This window comes from Tauraco erythrolophus, chromosome 6 (genome assembly GCF_009769465.1).
Source record: "Tauraco erythrolophus isolate bTauEry1 chromosome 6, bTauEry1.pri, whole genome shotgun sequence".
Taxonomy (NCBI): Eukaryota; Metazoa; Chordata; class Aves; order Musophagiformes; family Musophagidae; genus Tauraco; species Tauraco erythrolophus.
In genome coordinates this window covers 15692660-15714078 of record NC_141470.1, presented here as the reverse complement: position 1 = coordinate 15714078, position 21419 = coordinate 15692660, and the positions used below count along the sequence as shown (strand labels likewise).

The 21419-nt window shown below is 38.1% G+C and overlaps 1 protein-coding gene across 4 annotated transcripts in view; it reads left to right on the top strand.

Moving 5' to 3' along the window:
- DENND5A (DENN domain containing 5A) overlaps positions 1 to 21419 on the top strand; it is a 75112-nt gene that overhangs the window by 48692 nt on the left and 5001 nt on the right. For 2 of the 4 annotated variants that reach the window (XM_086612698.1, XM_086612697.1), the window contains 12 exons: positions 448 to 682; positions 1143 to 1293; positions 1958 to 2051; positions 5106 to 5237; positions 6855 to 7007; positions 10225 to 10309; positions 11676 to 11760; positions 12663 to 12791; positions 16603 to 16724; positions 18682 to 18827; positions 19391 to 19509; positions 20703 to 20884. In XM_086612698.1, coding sequence (XP_086468824.1) covers positions 448 to 682; positions 1143 to 1293; positions 1958 to 2051; positions 5106 to 5237; positions 6855 to 7007; positions 10225 to 10309; positions 11676 to 11760; positions 12663 to 12791; positions 16603 to 16724; positions 18682 to 18827; positions 19391 to 19509; positions 20703 to 20884 — 1633 coding nt within the window. Of the gene's footprint in view, positions 1 to 447; positions 683 to 1142; positions 1294 to 1957; positions 2052 to 3998; positions 4107 to 5105; positions 5238 to 6854; positions 7008 to 7863; positions 7969 to 10224; positions 10310 to 11675; positions 11761 to 12662; positions 12792 to 16602; positions 16725 to 18681; positions 18828 to 19390; positions 19510 to 20702; positions 20885 to 21419 lie in introns of all 4 variants that reach the window. The other 2 variants (XM_086612695.1, XM_086612696.1) reach the window with 2 other exon arrangements.

Here is a 21419-nt window from a genome sequence, read left to right as displayed (position 1 = left end):
AGGTATTTGTCAGCAGGGTAGTTCATGTGGGTGAAGATTATGTTGCAGCGCTGCCTGCTAAAATGCTAATCTGATTCCCATCAAATCATATGAAAACATTCTCATCAACTTCATAAGCTTTGAGCACAGCCAGAAGTACATAATATCCACACATGTGGTACTGTTGTTGTGGATTGCTGGGATCCTGTTGAAACTTTCAGAAAATTAAGGGAATGCTAAAATCACAGTTTAATAATTGTTGTGCTATATAGCAGGCAATTGTTGTGAAACTGAAGATTTCATATAGACTGCCTATTTCAGAGATAAAAATGGTGTGTGTGATAAAACTAGGCTTTAAGTGGCACCAAAACACCGTAACACATCCTTCATTAGAAAAACTAGTGCTTTTGGTGGATGTATCTCTCACTGCAGACTCCTAAACACTCTTTATCTCTTCTTGTCTGTTAGGCATCTTTCTTGTCGGACCAGCCTGAACCTTACTTGCCTTTCCTCTCGAGATTCCTGGAGACCCAAATGTTTGCATCTTTTATTGATAATAAGATTATGTGCCATGATGAAGATGATAAAGACCCTGTTTTGAGAGTATTTGATTCTAGAGTGGATAAAATTAGGCTGCTAAATGTTAGGACACCAACTCTGCGCACATCTATGTATCAAAAGTGCACAACCATTGATGAGGCTGGTAAGAGTAATAAGCCACTTTCTTGACACTTAAGAAAATACAAGTAGTCAGTGCTGTTTGTTCTAAACATTAGGTTAAAGTTATCTAATGATTCATGCTTTGAAACCTCAAAATAAATAGACCAAAAATGCTGAGATGTAAAGCTTAAATGGGGAACTAAATGTTACATGGGTAGCTGAGATACGAGATGAAATTCATGTAAAGTTTCATTGAACTCAACTGTTTTCCTGCATGCTTTGTGTGAAAAATGTTTGAAGTTGGGAAGACAAACATTTTCTCCTTTTAGTGTCAGTTCTTTGATATTTAGTAATCTCTTGTACTAGTGTACCTGTTGGGATCAGTAAGAAATTTCCATGTCCTCTCTTAAATTTGAGATCCACTTTTAGTTGAGAATGTATGATTATAGATACACGTCTAACTAAGACACTTTTAAAAAGTATTAATTTTCTTACTATTTCAGAGAAATCTATTGAATTAAGACTAGCAAAAATAGATCACACTGCAGTCCACCCACACTTACTGGACATGAAAATTGGACAAGGGAAATATGAGCTTGGATTTTTTCCGAAGCTTCAGTCTGATGTGTTATCCACTGGACCAGCAAGCAACAAGTGAGTAAGCTAGGACAACAGGTGCTGGATCTTGGCAAGATCTATAGAATGGTAGTAAACCAGAGATACTAGAAAGCAAATTCATTATCTTTTTTTTTTAAAGTGAGAACAAATCAGATGATTTGATTGAGTTGTGTAGTCGTTTTTTTTGTTATGTCTCTTTTTTTAAAATTTTTTCTTTTTCTTTTTCTTTTTTTTTTTTCTTCTTTAAATCTGGACTTCCAGAAGCAAATTGACTTAGGAAAGCCCTAATACATTTGGTGGTATAGTTGATGTGCTTTGAGTTACTCATAATTTCTGTCAAAATAAAAGCAGATATCCTTATTGGATCTCAGTTAAGAGCTAGCAAATATTTTAGGATATCTTCTTATAAAAACTTTGAAGGAAGAGGAAAAAGGTGTAAATTGTAACTGGATATGATAAAAGAATGGGAAAATACAAAGCAAGTGTATGTGATGTGATTTTCTGAAATCCTTTAATTGCCCAGTGTTGGGTTCTTCTACAGAGATTCTTTGTGTGTATTTGCAGCTGCATTTTGTCTGATGCAATTGATGTTAACATGTTCGATACACATACAATAAGATAGAAACTTCTTATTCTCTCCACTGCTGCTTCCCTTCATCTAACTCTCGATGTTTGCTTAATCATATTCCTCCATCTGTAGGTGGACAAAGAGAAATGCTCCTGCACAGTGGAGGCGGAAGGACAGACAGAAGCAACACACAGAGCACCTGCGTCTTGACAATGATCAGAGAGAGGTGAAAACTGTTCAGCGATAGAGCTCTGATTATTTTTTTCCCCCTAATTGCATGAATAACGCACTGTAACCTTTATGAAGTCTAGACAATTACTTGCAGTCCATCTCTGCTCTCTCTTATTTGTATTTAATACAAGTTTCCTGGTCCTTAGCAGGCCAAAAATACTTAGTTTGTTTATTCTAAAAGTTATGCTATTTTTACCCCCTCTCAGGACAAAATTGTTTTATCCTATGTGTAGGAGAGTTCCCCGAAAACATCAACACATGCTTTAAAGTTAAAAAAAGTCAGAGAGGGGAAGGGAGGAATTAATCTTAACAGTTTTTAGCCATCTATTTCCTGTCTCTAATTAGTCACCCTATGCTACTTTTTTATATTTGATGGAGGAAAGATAAGCACCTCCAGAGAGTGATTAATTTAATCCTAAAATCCGAAGCATCACCTTTTGGGGTTGCCTGTTTTTATTCTGTAGACTATAAAAGAAGTCTTAAGGTGGCATATTGACACACAGCCTCATGCTGTGGTGGGAATGTGAACCCCACGCATACTGTCAGGTTTGTGTCTGCCTGTTTTTACACAGCCTGATGCTGATATACCCACCTTGTGCTTCTACAGCTGACACAAGTATTCTTTGTGGTGAAGGGATTTTTGAAAGGTCTGGGTCATATGAACTAATTACAGTACGGTTTCTGATTCATATGATACAGGCTGCAAACTGTTATACTGGGTGTTGATTTACGGATAATTCCAAGAATAATGTCTGGTTTAAAATATCAGAATTCATTTTTTTTGTTTAGTAACCTCAGAGCTTTACTTGGTTTAAATATGTTGTTCATTGAGGATAATATTCTCTTGCCTTGTTAAATATCTTTAGAAAAGCTTCATTTGGAATTATAAAGTAGGCTTGTGCCTGTTAGGGTAGTGTTGTCAAAATGAAATAGCTTTGTCTGTCCAGCTCATTATTTTATGGTAGTGATAAGTTTAATTGCCTTTCCAGTGTACTAATTTCCAGAATTTTCTCATTGATTTGTTAACGTTTTGTTGAACTATAGTGTCATCTATGTCATCCATAACCATGTAACAGAAGAATGTCTGCATAATAAAAAAAGCTATGAGTAGTTTCTGGCTTTGACATGTTCCATATCCTCAAATAACCCTGAAGTAATAAGTGAAGAATAGTTGATTTGTCACCTCATTATTTCTTTTAACAGCTATGATGTTTAGCGCATGTAAACTTCTGAGATTTCAGTTAGGTAATTATAAATGTAAAAGTCTACCTCCAGTCTCTGGGTTTTTTTGCTTCTGTTTTTTAACTGACTCTACGCGTGTCGATTATCCTATAGGAGTTATTCTGTCATACGAGGTAAATAATTTCTGAGGAATAAAAATTACAAATACATGCTCAGGTGAGGGTACCAACTGCCAGGTTAATCTGTGCTGGTGTTTTAAGGTTTTATGCTGTACTTTATTAATTACACAATACTGGTTGGACGTTGACTCCCCTCTCCCAGGTGAACCAGAGACTTTCCTATTAAATCTGAAAGAATGGAGAGGGAGCCCTTCTCAGATGAACACTGGGGATCAGGCTGAGCAGGAGGCAGTGGTTTAAAAGTGCAGTGTTGTGAGTTTTAGACAAATTGAAGCTTTGGGACAGCCAACAAAATTCTCTGGAATTGAGACTTAGTGGCTTTTAACTTGCAAATATTTGTACCCAGTGAAAGACAGAGTTTACACCAATCCAATGACTGAACACCATCTTTTCTTTTTTCCTTTCAACTTCATTACTTATGAATTTATTTTTATGTTGAATGCTTGGGAGTTCTGCATTGTGTTATGTCTTCACTCTTTTCCTTTTTTGTTTTGCATGTTTCCTTTTATTACTTCATATGTGCTTACCACTTTCACTTTACATGGTCTGCTTGGCTTTTTGCTGCCAACTTGTCCTACCAGCACCTGGACTTTTCCATGTCAGAGCTTCAGTTGCTGTTATGTTTAGACTGGGACCAGCATGATTGGCCCTTCATGCCCTCTATAAAATCTGTGTCAGAGCGTTATCTGGTATGTCCAATACACAATATGACTGTAATCATAGTTCTGGATAAAGATGCATAATTAAATGTATATATCGTAACTCTTTAGTGCAAGGCTGATGGGAGAAGGTGTGGTTTTCCCTCTTTGCAAAAATTATGTCATGTTTGATAAATCTGTCTATTCACTGAATTTTCAGTTGGTTGTTATTTCAGTGTAAGCTAGAGACGTTACCTGTTAATCTGAAATACGTACTAATTGTAAGTGTTCTGTCACTGCCTGTACAGGACTTTCTCTGTCACTTATTCACAGTTAGCCATGCCCCAACCAATCTGCGATCACCTGTCTTTCAAAAATTATTATTGTCTCTGAGGTGAAAACGGTGGCAACTCCTTGATGGCAGTAACAGGAGCAGAAAAGATCTTTCAAGTATAGTGAGTTTAGAAAATTATTTTACTCAAAAATGCAGCTGATTCATAGCTGAGAGCTGTTAGTAGCATTTTGCAGCTGCTTCCTGGAAGACAGGGAGAGTGGGTAGGAAATAGGAGATCTGCAGGAATGCAGGGTATGGCACCGATCTCAGATGTTGTCAAGCTCCAGGCAAGGTTTTCTTGCAGTCCCCGTGTAGACCAGTCTGCTGTTTGAATATTCTTGGTCTGGGTAATTATTACAAACTTTCATTTTATATGAAAAAATAAGACAATTCTCAGTGGTGGAGGGAGTAATTGAATCTCTATGCATCTAAATATCCTTGGCAGTTTGTATTGTGTTTTTGTTACTCAACAATGTGTGTTGTAATACTAGACAGACAACGTAAATCGGGATTTGGCCTCCAATGAAATAGTACCTTAAGTCTCTCAGCCCAATATAATGCTGGGTATGAAAAGGGGCCTTTTCTGAAAGGGGATCTGGTCTTTTCTTCCTCATTGCACAGGGGTGGGTTATAAAGATAAATTTATCCTTTTCTCTTGGTAAAGTAGTCTCACTTGCGCTTTCATCTGTATTTGTCAATTTTGTACCCCAATACAGAAGTATATCCAAGAAGCCAGGAATCTCGGCAGCACCATTCGGCAGCCCAAACTGTCTAACCTCTCTCCATCGGTAATTGCACAAACAAACTGGAAGTTTGTAGAAGGGCTGTTGAAGGAGTGCCGAAATAAGGTAATACAGAGAATATTTCTGTTCTCTTGCACCTCATATCCATCCTTTATGGACCATTTATCGTCGCCTTCCACCATCTGTTTCTGCCTTATCCATATAAGTATACTTGCATGGTATCCGTATAAAGATTTTTGCGTGGTAGTGAGAAATTCATGAAGACATAATGCATTCAAAAATTCCTTAAGGAGTGGAAACTTTATCAAGCAGATTTATGATAGAGAATGTAAAATGATAGAAAGAGATTGAGTATTATGATGGGTCTTTATTGTTCCACTGCCCATGTCTATTATAGCTTATTTCAGTTATTGCTAATGAGGCTATACTTTTCCAACAAGAGTGAATATTCCAAAAGAGGAGGTTGTAATGAAAATGCAGGAGGTTTTCTCATAACTAAAGGAAGTGGGTTAACAAACTCAAAGCACTTACTGAAGAAATTCGGCATTAGTTTGTGGACATGTTTCACCAGTATATATTTGAGAATGTATTAATCTGAATTAGATGTTAATACTAACACAGTAAAGATGATTATTATCAAATAGACACAGTCTTGCCTTAAGTCAGTGAAGGTAATATAGCAATTATGTACAACTTTTTGTAAAACCGTGATTAATACATGCGTCTACTTCTGATTGCACTTTAGTTTTCTGTATGTATGAAACTGTCCAAATAATCCCCTTCACTTAATAGAGGCATATGACAGTGAAAATCCTTAAAGATAGATTTGAGTCTTTCACTGTAGGAATGCAGCTGTAGGGAACGTAGTGAGCCTGCCGTTAGCTGAGAGAGAAATTACCAGGGGAGGTGAGAAGGAGAAACAGCTAGAGACTGAGTTCTTCGTCTTAACTAAGACAGTGCATGGGAGCCTAAGAGAGTTCTACTCATTTGAGAGCTACTCTAGTATAGCAACAAAAGTGAAAAAAATGTGTGAGAAATGAGCAGAAGTGATTCCCTAGTCGTTTTTCCCTCCGGGTAGCTATATGATGAATACATTGTGACTAGGAGACTGTACTTTAAGAGTTGGCGATACTCTGTTGACCAGTATGAAATTGTGCATGATTTAGGAGGATGTGGCTCACGGGTGAAACTTAAGAGATACACTCCAGAATGGGTTTGGTTTAAATGCAAATACCCTTCTGACAGAACAGAGTCTCACAAGGATGGCATATCCTCCTGCTGCTTCGAAGCACTTGTGCACGTTCACCTTTGCTGGGAGGAGATGGACATAGTCTACTGCTCCCAGTCCAGCACTCACCAGGCTTCGGAAACACCCAAGCCTGCCTTGCAGTGCCTTGCTGCTAGGCTTCTAGCTTGCCAACATGTGGCCTGCAGTTCCCTTTGTTGGGGTTATGCTGTGGAGGCTTACGTGCCCATTTGCCACCCCCTTGTTAGAAAGACAGAAGAGGCTGTAAAGTGATCAACACTGGTGCTGCCATGGCTTGGAAAACAGGGATAAAAGAAATGAATTTTTGCACTAGTTTCAGAAATACTGCATACATCCAGTTATTCTGCCACATCTTTGCTATCGTGTGCTTGCTTGTTCGTTGTTTAAAAAGTGTTAAGTGAACTTGGAAGTTCCCATGGAAAGAATTAACTCTCTTTTGCCTTGTCCTTTTTGAGACCAAGAGGATGTTGGTTGAAAAAATGGGTCGAGAAGCTGTGGAGCTAGGTCACGGTGAAGTGAATATCACAGGTGTAGAAGAGAATACCCTGATAGCCAGTCTGTGTGACCTCTTAGAAAGGATATGGAGCCATGGTCTGCAAGTCAAACAGGTGAGGAACATATATTTCTGTATGTTGCAAAGCGCACTTTTCTAAAGTCATGTAATGCTCTTTCTCTCTCTGGTTTCAGAGGATACCTTTTGTGTGTATATAGACGTATATAGACATTTTAAAATGCTTGTGTGTATCCCCAGCCTTTTTTATGTCAGTTACTGCCCCCTTGTCTGTCTCCACTTTTTGCTCTGGAGTATGTGCAAGTGCACATGTAGATGTGTTCCGCAGATGACTTCTTGGAAGACTTTCTCTTCATTTAACCTGGGGTTTTTGTTTGCTTTGTTTGTGGGTTTTGGTGGGTTTTTTTAATAGGATGGTAAATAAAACTGTTTCTGTGGTCTTAATACTTTTGTTATTGAAGTTGCGTAGGCTATAAGGCAGTGTATGCTAAAGGTGCTGTCAGTGGGACATGGTATGGGGAGTTTGTTTTCATGAAGGATGATATAGTTTTTAAAAGTAAAACTCTTGCTATTTTGATTCTTCCTGAATGATATAGGGATAGTTAAGTGACATTTCCAGGATCACTAGTTAGAGGTGTTAGTTTTTGTATGAAATTAATGATTGTCATGCTCTTCTGTTTGGAGTCACTTGTGGGACTAGATGGAGTTTGGAAGGCCTTTATTCTTTCCTCCTGCTTTGTACAAAGGAATAGCAAGGACAGTGAGGATTATAACTTGTTTTTAAAAGGATGTGGAGAATAAGCGTACATAATCCAGACAACTGTAATTCAGTATCTCTGTTCCCAGCACCCAAGCACCAATGTTTAAATCTGCTCTCCTTCAAACTATATAGCAGTTCTCTATGTGAAGATTTATCATGTGATTCTCTCCCTTCCCTCTTGTATATCACTTAGGATAGAAGCTGTACTGCTTTCATCTTAGAAGACAGAGCATCAGTATACTCTGCTTCAACTCAGATTTGGGCCTTTCAGACCACCAGACGGCCAACCCTACATAAGGTTAATGCTTTGGATTGATTGCAGATGTTGGCAAACAGTGCTGAATGGTGGAATAAAAAGAGTGGTGGAACATAATAGAGGCCTGATGGAGGAAGTGCAGTGCGTCTCATATTGTGAGCCACAGTTTAAAAAAACAAGCAAAAAAAAGCAACAAACAAAACCCAAAAAAAAGCGCCACCAATTCTCTGTGTGCTCTGGCCTTTGCTAAATATGCAAAAGCCTGCTGGTTTATACATCTATTGTATTTTATTTTTTCAATAATGAGCCAAGAAAGACTTTTCTTTCTCAATTGACCGTAGTAATGAGGATGGCTTTCCTTCCACCAATCCCTGCTTTTCCCACTTCCCTGCTGATGAACCATGATAGTCCTACATTAGCTTCCATGTGCAAAGTGAATCTACACCTTCCTTTGCCCAGGGCAATACAGGAAATTTGTCAGATGTAGGGTCTAATGACTGAAGTAGTCTGAACTTTCAGGTGGCCTTGGTTATTCCCTTGCCCATTCTCTGTCCCACTACTCTCCTTAGGCTGTCTTCCCTTCCCTTCCCTTCTAGATACAGCTTGCATCATCATTGCTATTCGGTGAAGTTAAAGGAGGGTAACATGATGGTAAAGGAAGTGGGCAGATAGATACTGCATGAGTTCTTACATTCATCATGACTGTTGACATCTGTTTGCTGCAGGACCCTTTGTTTGCTGCTTTATGTGATCTGTTGCAGTTCTCCTTACCATGGCAGCTAGCTGTTGAACACTAGACAGCGTGTGCGTGTGTGTTTATTGAGAGAGATGCCATTTTGGATGTAACTGTTCCTTGGTTGATATTTTTCATGCTCTTTTCAATTTTTTTTAAGACTTGCAATTTTGGCTTTCCGTGTTGGATCTGTCAGGTACACGCATGAGGCATTGAGCTTCTCTGGATTTTTTATGTCTTCAACACTGAATGCATATTTTTAATGGATTTCTCTCAACACAGATGTTATAGACACTATAGACTTCTAGAGGCATGCCACTTCTGGAATAATCCCTCATGGTTGTTAGTTCTTTATGTCAGCTGTAGTGAGTTATAGGATTGAAGTATTTAGAGATTTTTCAAGATTTATTTTTTTTAAATATTTCAGAGTTGAACCATAATTACTGCACCTCCAGGAAGGCACTTACATGATTTTAGATTACATTGATAGTGCTAAATTGACAACTGTTGCTTTACAGTCGTGGCTTCTTTCTGCACAAAGTTGTGCATAAAAATATGGCTTTATAATATGACTTGTTTTATGAAATGCAGAATTGCTAAATCTTTACTGGGATTTCAAGTTAATATAATAGTTTAGGAAGATGGTAAGTAATACTAATTCATTTCCTCTGTAAGTAATTCCAATTAATGTGCTGGAGAGCCCCTGTTCAATTACTGCCGCCTTTCTGTGGCTTTGCAAGCTTTTGATTTATCATGCTGAATATTTTAGGATGAATCCAAGAATCTTTTTAATTTGCCAGTGAAAGATTTCCCCACACTCTGCTTTAAGCCACCAGAGGTTTAAGAAGGCAACATAATGAGCAAGGTGCACCTTATAGCATCATTTTTCTGATTATCTTGGCCTAAATACTACATCTCAGATTTTCACTTTCAAATTGTTTTTTCATGTGTAGAGCTGGAGTATTGCTGATAAAATCTAATTGTTCTGCTTGTGTTTTGAGTTGTCTTTTCTTACTGTGCTTGTGATTATCCAAGTCCTTTGCCTGATGAAGTTGAGGGGGATCTTTTGAGGTTCTGAAAATTGACAGTGTGCATCTGTAGCCCTGAGTTACCCTGAAGGGAACAAATGCACAAGATTTGGTCTGGGTATAAGATGGTTTACTCAGACTGGCTCTGTGTCTCTATCATTTCACTGCTAGAGAGACAGGGAGGGAAGGACATATAGTACAGGTTACGGCCTCAGACCTAGAACTCTATTCGCATATAGTGTTTTACAGCCCTTTAAATGTTTTCTGTCATGTTTGTGAACTATGAGAAATGAAGTTCAGTTGACTTTTTCCTGTTACCAGAATCATTAGGTTCCAGTAGTTTGACTATTGCTTTTCTTTCTGAACCTCTTTACAGCTCCTGAGCACCTCCAACTGTCTCATTTTTGGTTTTTACCAATGACTTTATAGAAAGAAACATATTTAAAGCAAGTTTTTTTATGACACTTTCAATATGATGATTTAAATTTTTTTTTTATTCAGCTGATTTCTTTAACTTTTTTTTTTTTTTCATTTTAGGGAAAGTCTGCTTTGTGGTCTCATCTGTTACACTATCTAGAAAACAGACAGAGAAAAACTACATCAGGCAGCTTCAGTACCTCAGGTAAGACTGGCTTCTGCTTCTTCTGGAAGAAGATGATAAAAAAATATGAGTAAGCTGCCTGCAGGTTTGCACCATGCAGAGATTATTTCCTTGGAAATATCCTTCCCTCAATTTAACTAAATCAAATACTTTGGCCGCTGCAGAATTAATATGGACCTGGTGTATTGTCTCAATATATTTTGTTTGGGCTCAATCCAAATGTTTGATATTTCAAAGATAGGCTTTAAAATGGATTGCTCTGATATACCATACTCCATATGACACGTAGTCACAGTGTGACTGGCAAAGTGTATTATGTTATGGATGGGGGTGGAAAACAAGTATGAGTATATAAAATTGTGGTGTGCATCCTGAAATTTTACTTTCTGTATTGAAAAACAACTGAACAATAGGCTTATTGTTTAAAAGAAAAAGACATTTAAAAACCTACAAAAAACACCGAAGAAACACATTTTCATTTATATCAAGTGTTGCAGTAAAAGTAATATTGTGTATAAGATCCACTGATAACCTGTTCCTAAGGTTATTCATGTAATTTTTAAACACTAATACTTGTGTCAGATGGGGGCATAGGATGTAACTTCAGAGAGAACAATGGGTTTGAGAGAGGCAGTGGGTGTCTTTTGGGTTTTGTTTTTGGTTTTTTTTTAAAGTTACTGTAGGCAAAGAGCTGAGCATTACTAACATGCACAAGGTCCTGTAAGCAATAAAAAATAAAGATTTGGAAAGTATTAAGGTCTCCTGAATGTCACTTGGTCCGTAGTGTTTTTGTGTATGAGATTTAAGTTACAATCAGTTTTATGCTTTGTAACTTGGGAATGAGGGCAGGGACTGTATTTAATATACAACTTGATTCTAGAGTGGAATTTGAAAGATAAGAGTAATAATAGTGCTTTAAAAAAACCCAAATGTACTATTTTTAAAAGTAGTGGTGTTACAGGAGTGTGTGAAGTGATAGGTTAGTTAAGCATATGATGTATGGTATGCTGAGAAAAACATGTTGAACAATGGTTTCTGGTGTCAACAGTGCCAGTCAGTTTTATTATGTAGAGAGAAAATAGGGTAGTCTTCAGAAAATAATGTTTGATCAGTATATGTCTTAAGCCATTTAATGTCATACTAATGTCAGCTGAATCTAAGCTTATTAATGTGTTAATGCTCAGTGTGTGCTGATCTGTGTAACCATCTGTGTAGCATATTAGATTTTCATGTCATTTGAAGTGGAAATATGCCACGATATCTTCACAAAGCAGTGAGTCACCAATAATGCAAGAGTGCAAGTTGGTGTTACTTCACCTTCTTTTTTATACTGATTTAAAAATATTTAGATAGATTTCTACTAACATAAAATTCTGTTTGAATCTAGGAATACTTCTTGATTCAGAAAGGAGAAAGTCTGATAGCAGTCCGGCCATGTCGCCTCTTAGAATCTCTCTCATCCAGGATATGAGGTGAGTTTAAACTATTAACTGCTGAACTGTTTTAGAGTATATAGTGCAACCTTTTCATTGACCTTTACAAAAACATGTTTTATACCATGGAGATTTTTGTCGTGGCAGCTACTAGCTTGTAGAAATACTCTGACACAGTTTTCATTTTTTTGTAAGTGTTCTGTATTGTTTTATTTCCACAGAGATGTGGGTGTAGCGTATGTATTTTCCCAGTCATTGCCAACTTGGTTGTGTAGCTCTGAGCTCATTCTTGCTTTTCAGTAAAGAAAGCAGTTTTAAGAAGTTGTTTGATCTAAAGAATGGGCTTATCTAACATTGAGTACTGTAACGTGGAGAAAACGAACTTCTGCTCAATGGCCTATTTTCAATACATCAAAAAACAACATGCAGAACTTCTAAATTAATTTTGAAAGGATTTTTCTTTCCTCTTTTTCGTTAAACAACATCTATTTTTTTCAGTGGGGAGGAGTGAATTGAGGATTTTCAAGGGACACGCTTGTCCTTTCGAAATACATTATTTGTGTCTTGTATGCACAGAATTACTATTGAGCATGCAAAGACAGCATTTAATTTTCCAAAGCACTCAGCCATAAATATTGCAGTGATAAGGTCCAGAATGATTCTTAAATCATGTGAGGCAACGGGCCTGGTTTAGAATTTTGTAAATAGGGCACTGCATTGCAGATAATTCCTTTTCAGGCTCTTGCTATTTTTCAGCTGGAGATGCAAGGAATTTAGATAGTGCTGAATATTAAGGTGATCATGCCTCTTTTTCCAGTAGTTTGCCTGATATTTTGTGTTCTTGGCAAAATTCCTTCTTCAAGCTAGCTTGTTTCAAAAGAACCGTCACACTTTGAAAATACTGGGCAATGTCTTTTCTTTTTTTCTTTTTTGCTTTTCAGGCATATCCAGAACATTAGTGAGATCAAAACAGATGTTGGCAAAGCCAGAGCCTGGGTGCGTCTCTCTATGGAAAAGAAGTTGCTCTCTAGGCATCTAAAACAGCTGCTTTCAGATCATGAACTCACAAAGTAAGATGGTTTATCTTGGGCAAAGCTTTTAAAAATTAAACCTGTTTAATTGTTTGGCTTCAAAAACCTAAAAGTACCTATTCTTTCCTCTGCTTAGCAGAGTGCAAAAGGAATAGAACGACCTAACCTTACAAGTATCCCTCTGTACCTGTGTATGAGCTATTTGGGAATTATGATTCAATGCTGGGGTTCTTCAGTTACTGAATCAGTTCTGACAGTGCAGACTGCCTGCAACTTTGAGGTGAAATCTTCAAAAATTATTAGGGATTAAATTAAACAAGACATAAGTCCAAATGCCACTACTTTGCTGAGTCAAGCTTGTTATCTTGTCACCCTTTCTGTAACTGTGGGATTTGTTTTTTTTTCCTTGGGTTATTTGTGTGTTTTTGGAATGTATGGCAAAGTGCAGCTTAGGTCCTGGTTGCAGTTCTGTCACAATATGAAGAATGTAAAGGCGCATCCAGATGTGCTTCTGTGGTTCTTGTTAATGTGACTCAAAGTGACTGTTCCTTAGCTTCTCACTTCTGTCTCCAAATCTGAGACATTCTTGTGATTCCTTTCAGTGTCATGTAGAATAACGTACGTAAAATCAAGTTCTCGTGTGGTTTAAGAGAACAGATGAACAGTGTACATGCACTACCTTGAAGATGGCTAGGAAGGCTGTGATCAGTTCTTGCATCTCATTTTGGGGCAATAAACTCAAGATGAGATCTGGTGATCTTTTGAAATCTTCCAGCTAAATCTTTCAGACCATGAGTGTCCACATCTCTAGATCAAACTGACAGTGTCTCAGCTTTGTTTGTCCTCTCCTCTACAGTAAAGGTTTTGCATTTATAGCCAGCTTAAGAACATAAGGTGAATTATTTTCATAATAGTCAAATATCTGCTATTATGGATCTTTTTTTTTATTACTTCTCCTAAACATTTCAAAATATGTGACTTTCGTTCCTCGTATATGAAGTAATAAAAAAAAATATGAAAAAAACCCAACCATTGAGACCCAAAACACTATTTGAAGAGTGATTGTGAAAATAGGAGAAGTATATGAAGCACTGAAGGGGAGGGGGGATGTGAGTGAGAACTGAAGACTTGAACCTGGAGAGAGGTCCAAATTCTGGTGGCTTAAACTCTGTCAAAAGTACTTTGTCTTAGTGCTTTTTATAAGTATGCAACTTGAAGGGCAAAAGCAGAAATGCTCAGCACAAGGACCTGTTTACTTAACATGGTGATGTCTAGAGCATATGTACATTATAATATCTTTGTAAATATTTTGTACATAGTTGCACAAATCAAAGTACAGGCCATATTTAATGCTGTTTTAGGAGTAACAATTTGAGGTTTATTTAGTATAACCTGTGCAGAAAAAAAATGATGATAAGGTTGAATATACTGTTTACTGTGTGGAAATTAAAGGTTCTTTTGTATGGGCCCTAGTAATTTTTATTAGCTTTAATTGACTTCTTTCTGGAGACAGCTTAATTTGTGCTGTCTACTCTTCCTTTCCTTTCTTCCCTCTTACACCACCTTCCAAGAAACGTCTTCCCTCTCTCAGTCGCCCCGAAACCCAGCTGTTAATGATTTGAGATTTGCCTTGTATTATTGGACTTTCTGATGAAGCTGTGGCTTTCCAACAACAGGCAAAGGAAATCTGAAGGACAGAGTGAGGACGCCTAATAAATCTACCTATATCTCTAAATTAAGGTTAGTCCTCTCCAGTGAAGTCAAGAGTCCAGACCAGGTTAAATTTAGCAGTGCTTGTCCCATGCAGAACAAGTGCTGTGAGAGGACTTTCCACATTTCACTGCACTCCACCTCACTCCCACCTCCAAAAAGAAGAAAAAAACCCAACTGTCTTAATGCTCGCCAGTGCATTGTTCATCTATCAGACAAATTCTGATTCTCTAGAACAGAGTGAGACAGTAGCAAAAATATGTTTTAAATGAAAGTGACAGGCAAAGGAGCAACTTACACAGGAATGACACAAATTCTTTGTAATCTTGTATGCTCTGTGCTGCATGTCTAGATATCCTACTTAAAGAAAGGTGTTCTAGGCAACATGGATTTAAAGCGTGCTCTATTTTTTGTTTTTAGAGGAAGCTGTGCCAAGTTCAGTGAGGTACTAAAAGTAATTGTGCAACTTCTGCCATTTTATAGTTAACATTTTTGTGTGTTTTTCTTTTTTGAAGCGACTGCTAGATGTTTTAATTAACCCATTCTCCTCATTTGGCGTTTGCTAAAAAATGCAAGAAAACTGAAACATGTTTGGTTTCTTTCTAGTCTGCGAAGAGACTAGAGTTAGGGAACAGAAGGAAATCACATAGCTTCACTTCCCTGAGACCTTTACATGCATGAGTAAACTGAGAAATCTTACAATTTGAAAAGGCAGGACAGCACATACCCTGTGACAGGCTGTCTAAACATGTGGGTCAGAGTCACCATAAGACCTTTGTGGGTTTGCTACTCTTGTGGCTACAAGCAGGTTATGCTGATTTAAGGCTCAGTGTCTTTATTTCCATTGAACATTTCCTGTCAATCTCTAGTGTTATGTTTGTTGTGTAAGTAAGAATATGTGTGTGCGTTAATCCTCATTGATTTGTTTTGCAAATTTCTGGCTTGTGAGTCACTTGCTGACTTTTTTGTAGTTGATATCTGGAATTGAAGGGAGTTGTCAGGATGCCTTCCTGGCAGGAAGAACCTATCCATGGCTGTCTCAGCACTTTTAACACCTTATTCAAAACATAATGCGTGCATGAATTTTCCTCTAGCATCGGTTGGATTTTGATGCATCTTGGCATGCTCTTCTTTTATGATTATTCGCCAACACTGGTCTTATTTGTTGGTTGCATAATTAACAAAAGTAGTGGTGGTTGCTATGTACAAGTGAGTAACTTTTTAAGAGTATTTTCCAGTCAAAATTTGCACTTGGAAAAGTTAAGGTTGTAAATTCTTTTCAAGGTTTCTCAGGTGCAAGTCGTGCAGTGTTAAATTCTCTAATGTGTTTGAGTAATTTCAATAAGTATAGAGGATTGTTTCTGTTTACAGTGCATTCTTCTGCATAGGCATTAGTGTCTCCACTAGTGGGAGGTGACTACTGAGCTAGATCTTTTCATATTTCTGCATAAACGAAGTTGCAGTTCTGTGCAATGTTGCAGTCCTAGCAGAGTTTGCAACCCAATAAAAGGGAAAAGCAAGACTTTAGGCCACCTTTGCCTGCTTACGATTTCAGTTATGTCAGGAGCTGTGCACTGTCGACACTGAAGCTATTCCCTGGCTTCATGTGCAGGTTATTGTAGGTCCTGAGTTATCACCTATAACCTAAGAGAAGCAGATTGCCCCACTGTTTGCCCTAGTGTCCTTTAAAAACAGTCTTCTACCTCTTATGTCATGTTCTGGAGGACTCTCCCACAGCACCATCTGCTCGGAAGGAATTTATGAGGGCTCTGTTTACTTCAGTTCTGTCATTTTACATGGCCAAAAGAAGTCGGAGAATTTTTTCCAAGAAAGTACAAAATTCCTTTTTCCATCTTTTGGGGTGTTCTTGGGTGGGAGAAGACCCTAAGACCACCCCAAACGTTGCTTTCAAGGGATGGAAAGTAGTGAGAAGTATTGGACTGATGCACTTGGAAGACTTCAGACTTGCAGAGTGTCGACATATCTTGGCACATTAAATGCTGTTGGCTCTACCAGTATCACTTGTCATTTGTAATCACTTGCACATTCTTCATAGTTTACCTAATAAATATGCACAATAGAAAACATTTCACTGAAAGCATCTTGTTACTATGACAGATTATTTGTTTTGCTTTGTCAGAAAACTCTACAAGCGTTATGCATTCCTCCGCTGTGATGATGAGAAAGAACAATTCTTATATCATCTCCTGTCGTTCAATGCTGTTGATTACTTTTGTTTTACCAATGTTTTCACAACAATCTGTAAGTATTTGCTTTCCCTGAAACTCTGATTTCCAGATTTGGTTGAGTCTTTATCCAAAATTCTAAGCAGCTCTGAGCAACATGCCTTAATATAATCGTTCTGCCTTCTTCCTGGTGTCCATCTATGTATGCTGTATTGCTATTCCTGTGATCCTTTCTGATGGGCAGTAGTGTCTCTCTCTGTGTCACTAAAGGGTTTTGTTTCTAACTTGGTAAAATATGCAGCGTTAATCCTTTTATTTGGGGAAGAGTTCTCAACACAAAATTTTGTGGTGGGCTTGTTTGCATCATACTAAACAAGAACAGTATAGATTGTTCATTATCAAGGTAAGAATATTAACATATGCTAGGAATTAAAAAGAAAACAAAAAAACCCTTTCCCCTTTTTATGCTCGCGCTACTTTTGCCGCATGCCTGCCTTTGAATTTGGAATAACAATGAAATGCCCATAGAGGGGTACATCAGAACTCTGCGACACATTGAAGTACCACCTTCTTCTTCTTTTTTTTTTTTTTATTTTTTTTTAAAAAGATGCCCCAGAGAAACTTTTAACCTATTGTTACTGATGCTTAAAGGTGTTACAGAGTTCTCGTGCATTTGTATGCCTGCTGCCACAGGACCTCACTGTTAAGGCAGAATAAGGAAAGACTTTAGCAAGGCTTATAAAATTGGGGGTGGGAGTGTGTGAAAGGACCCCTCTGACCCCATGGTAGGAGCTACCTTTGGTATGTTTTTCGGATCTGTGTTTGTGTGTATGAAAGAAAAAGCAAGCAGGCCACCTAAGCAAAATAGGTTTTGGTCTTGTTCTGGGCAAGTTCTGGACAATGCTAAAGTCTGGTCTGCTGCATGCAGTTAAATTGTCACTTATTTTAAAAGTATCAGCACAGAAAATGAAAAGAGAAACATTTTAATTCCTTCTTAAATGCTACTAATGCATCAAGCTGTTAAGAAAATCCAACCACCAAATGCTTTCTTGAGGGCACTGACAGCTGAGGAGACATTGAGAGAGAAATTTATTAAACGCCTCAGCTGAAAAGCCCTAACTGTAATCCATTTATGCACTATAAAAGAAGGGCAGATCACCAAGAAACACAATGACCGTTCAGATAATTGGATTTTGTTATAAAAGTTTGGTTAATAGGAGGCTGTGCATGAGATGCTAGATGATTGAAAAGCACATGCATTTCCTCAGGAGCGCATGCCTCCTGAGTCAGAGAAGGAGCTGAGGTATGACTTTGTTGAATTAGTGACTGGTAAATGAGGGGATTTGAGCGCGTGTCTGGTGCCAGTTAGAGGAGAAAAAAGTTTTCTGTTCTTTTTAAAATCAAGAAACCTTATGGTTAGCATAACGAAGAGCAACATGGTACAGAGAAACTTGCAGCATTATAGTGTATTTTCGCTGAATTTCTTCAGCCACAGTAGTGAATGCTGCTACAAGCAAGCTCTGTAAAAAAGGCTTTGGTTAGTAATTGAATGGGCATTGGTGTTAGTTGTGTAGTGTGCATACCTGCACACAGAAAAGCAGGCAATTGGGAGTTGAGCAGTGAGTTGCACGCTGAGCTACAGCGAGTCCTGGATACATTAATATTCTGTCTTTATTTCCTTGTCTCTAAGCTGGGGACAAGTAACTATCTGCATGACGTGTTTTGAGGCTGGTAAATGAAAAATTATGATACCAGTATAAAGGCATTATTCCATCCATATTTCTTTTTTCACTTGACAGTGTTTTGCTATCAGCTCTGCTTCTTAATGACTGCTACACAAACACTTCCTGATTGTCAATCAGTGCTTAGTGTGCAAGTGTTAGCATGATTAAATAGCAGCTCTGATGTTAGTTTACCATTTCATGGTACTGCATTATTATTTTATGACTTCTCTTTTCCCCCTCTCTTCATAAAAGAGGTTACATACTTATCCTTCTTCCTTTTTGAAGTGTTATTTCTTCTTGTGTTTGCAGTGATACCATACCATATATTGATTGTTCCTAGCAAAAAACTTGGTGGCTCAATGTTTACAGCCAATCCTTGGATCTGTATCTCGGGAGAACTGGGTGAAACAGGAGTCCTGCAGATCCCCAGGAATATATTAGAAATGACTTTTGAGGTTTGTATTGCTTGAAACAAAAAATGCTTTGGATCTTCAGTTTTAAATTCTCCTCTTGCTGTACTGTCTTGCCATACATTTCATATCTTTAGTCTGTGCTTAGTTGCACACTAATATTTCCTGTGCCTATACATAGCAAATTTAATCTATATTTGATAACATGCAGAGCAAAATGGCTGACAAATCCTTAGTGCAAGGATGGACAAGATTGTCTTTATATTACAACTTTGTGCTGTAATGGTGGGAGGTGTCATATCCTCTTCTGTTGGAAACAAAGAAGTGGCTCTGCTCTGATTTTTGTGTGTATGTGTGCATTGGTTAAAATTTGATTGAAAAATCTGGTTCAACTGATGTTCTCTCTGCTGATCAAAATAGTATTTAATAAAACCAAGCAAACAAAAACAAATAAAGCAGCCTACCCCTGAAAAGCCCAGAATCAATCATCAGTCAGTCATAAAAGGAGAACGAGATTTCTGATTCCCTGAGCGTGTTCTCTAATGGTTTACTCCTCCAACATGCTGCTCTCTCAGTTTGCTCTGACAAACTCTTTGTTTAATTTACAGTGCCAGAACCTGGGAAAACTGACCACAGTGCAAATAGGACATGATAATTCAGGGCTGTATGCCAAGTGGCTAGTGGAATATGTTATGGTCAGAAATGAAATAACAGGGCATACTTACAAGTAAGTATCATCCTGACATTTCATGTTGGGTAAGTAGAATTTCTGCAGGGAGCTGGCACAATAGGGCTTGTTTGATTAGAAAGGTCTTATCTCCTGGGACTCTGTGTCTACAGTTGCTGCTACCTGAAGGCATAGAAAGGTCATTTGGCTTCTGGCATTAAACAAGTCGTGATTCTTACAAAATTAAACATAGTTTTCAGTTTGCAGATGCTCATGTCTAGCCTCAGAACATTGGTGGAGAAGTTGAGTTGACTGTTGCGCATCTTAAAAATAATATGCCTTGAGCCCAAGGAAGAAATAGCAAGTTAGAGCTTGCTGCTTAACCAAATAGGGGTGGTATTTTGTATTAAGACTGAGTGTCCGAGGTGTTACAGGGAGATCTTTGGACACAAGCTGGAACACAAGGGCTTATGAGTGTTAGAAACCTGTGTTTGCGTAGTGAAAGTAAAGGGATGAGATTTGCAGTAAGAATTCAATTTATTTGTGTTAGGTAAAGCATAGTTTGATACCCTGTCCTTTAGAGAAACTGTCAGGCTCATGTTGATGACAAATTAGTAAGTCCACTCAGTTCTCCATGCCAGTTTCTTTGTGATTAAATGAAGAGGCAAGATTCTATTTTTGGATGCTGTTCAGTTTTCTGATTAAGCTGATTAAACTGACATCAGCGTTGGTTCATAGAAAGTGATAATGAGCAAGTGAGCACATGTGCTTTCTAGTGTTTGAGTTATCCCAATTTCAATAGATATATTGGTGTTTTGGCATTTAAGTATATGTTTGTGGTTTTTTTAATTGTGGCTGGACTGCTATGTAATGTGTTCAATAAAAGCATAGATGTATTTCACCACCCACCTATAGTGTGTAGTGGGTCTTCCCCTTCTACCTCTTTTTCTTCTGCAGCCCTCAAATCATGTGCTGCATATAGGACACAAGACAAGATCTGCCATTGTTTGCTTTGCGGATCATCTAGTGTAACATTTAGTACGAACCTGGAACTGAAAAGCTGTTTTACTTTTGCTCCCTCTGCTGGCAAAAGCCGAACCCAAGACTTTGTTTCTCGTTGCTAGATAAGTGAAGTATTTCCAATAACTCTTCTAGCAGAATTTGGGTTTTATGCAACTGCCGTTGAAAGTCTTTGGAATGAAATTGAATCTGAGTTGAAGGACTTGATCCAAATATCTTGTTTGTGTTCTTAGGTTTCCCTGTGGAAGGTGGCTTGGAAAGGGAATGGATGATGGCAGCTTAGAGAGGATCCTGGTGGGAGAGTTGCTGACTTCCCACACTGAGGCTGATGAGCGGCAGTGCCGAACCCCTCCTTTGCAGCAGTCACCAAGCATGATCAGAAGATTTGTCACTATATCGCCAAACAATAAGCCAAGTGAGTGCTGGGGGATGTCTTGTCTTGTACTGTTCCACATTGTCACCTGAGGAGAGCTGCTTGCAAACAGAACTGTAGATTTTCTTGTATTTTAGAACTGTAGCTTGGAAAGGACCTGTGAAACTTGCTTAGCCCAAGCCCCTGCTCAAAGTCCAGCTACTTCCAGAGCAACCTGTTCTATTGACTCAAGTTTTGAAAGTCTCCAAGGATGGAAGGAAGATGCCTCTGGACTCCTGGTCCAGTGCTTAGCTGCCCTAGTGCTATTTTCTGTGTTCTTGTCCTTCATTAGTGGAGTGAGTGCTACAGAGAAAGGCAGAAATTTGCTAAATTTGCTGTCCTGTCTCTCTCTATCATTCATGGATGAAAAAGCTTATTAGTGGTTTCTATTAATGGACTTTAGTTTTCTATTGATATCACTGTTCTGGGGTTATCTTATTCCTGATAAACCAGGTGGTTACTTTGCTCCCAAGCGAAACTATCACTGGAAGTATTTCCAGGATGCCTGGATTTGATGGTCCTAATGAAAGCACAGCTC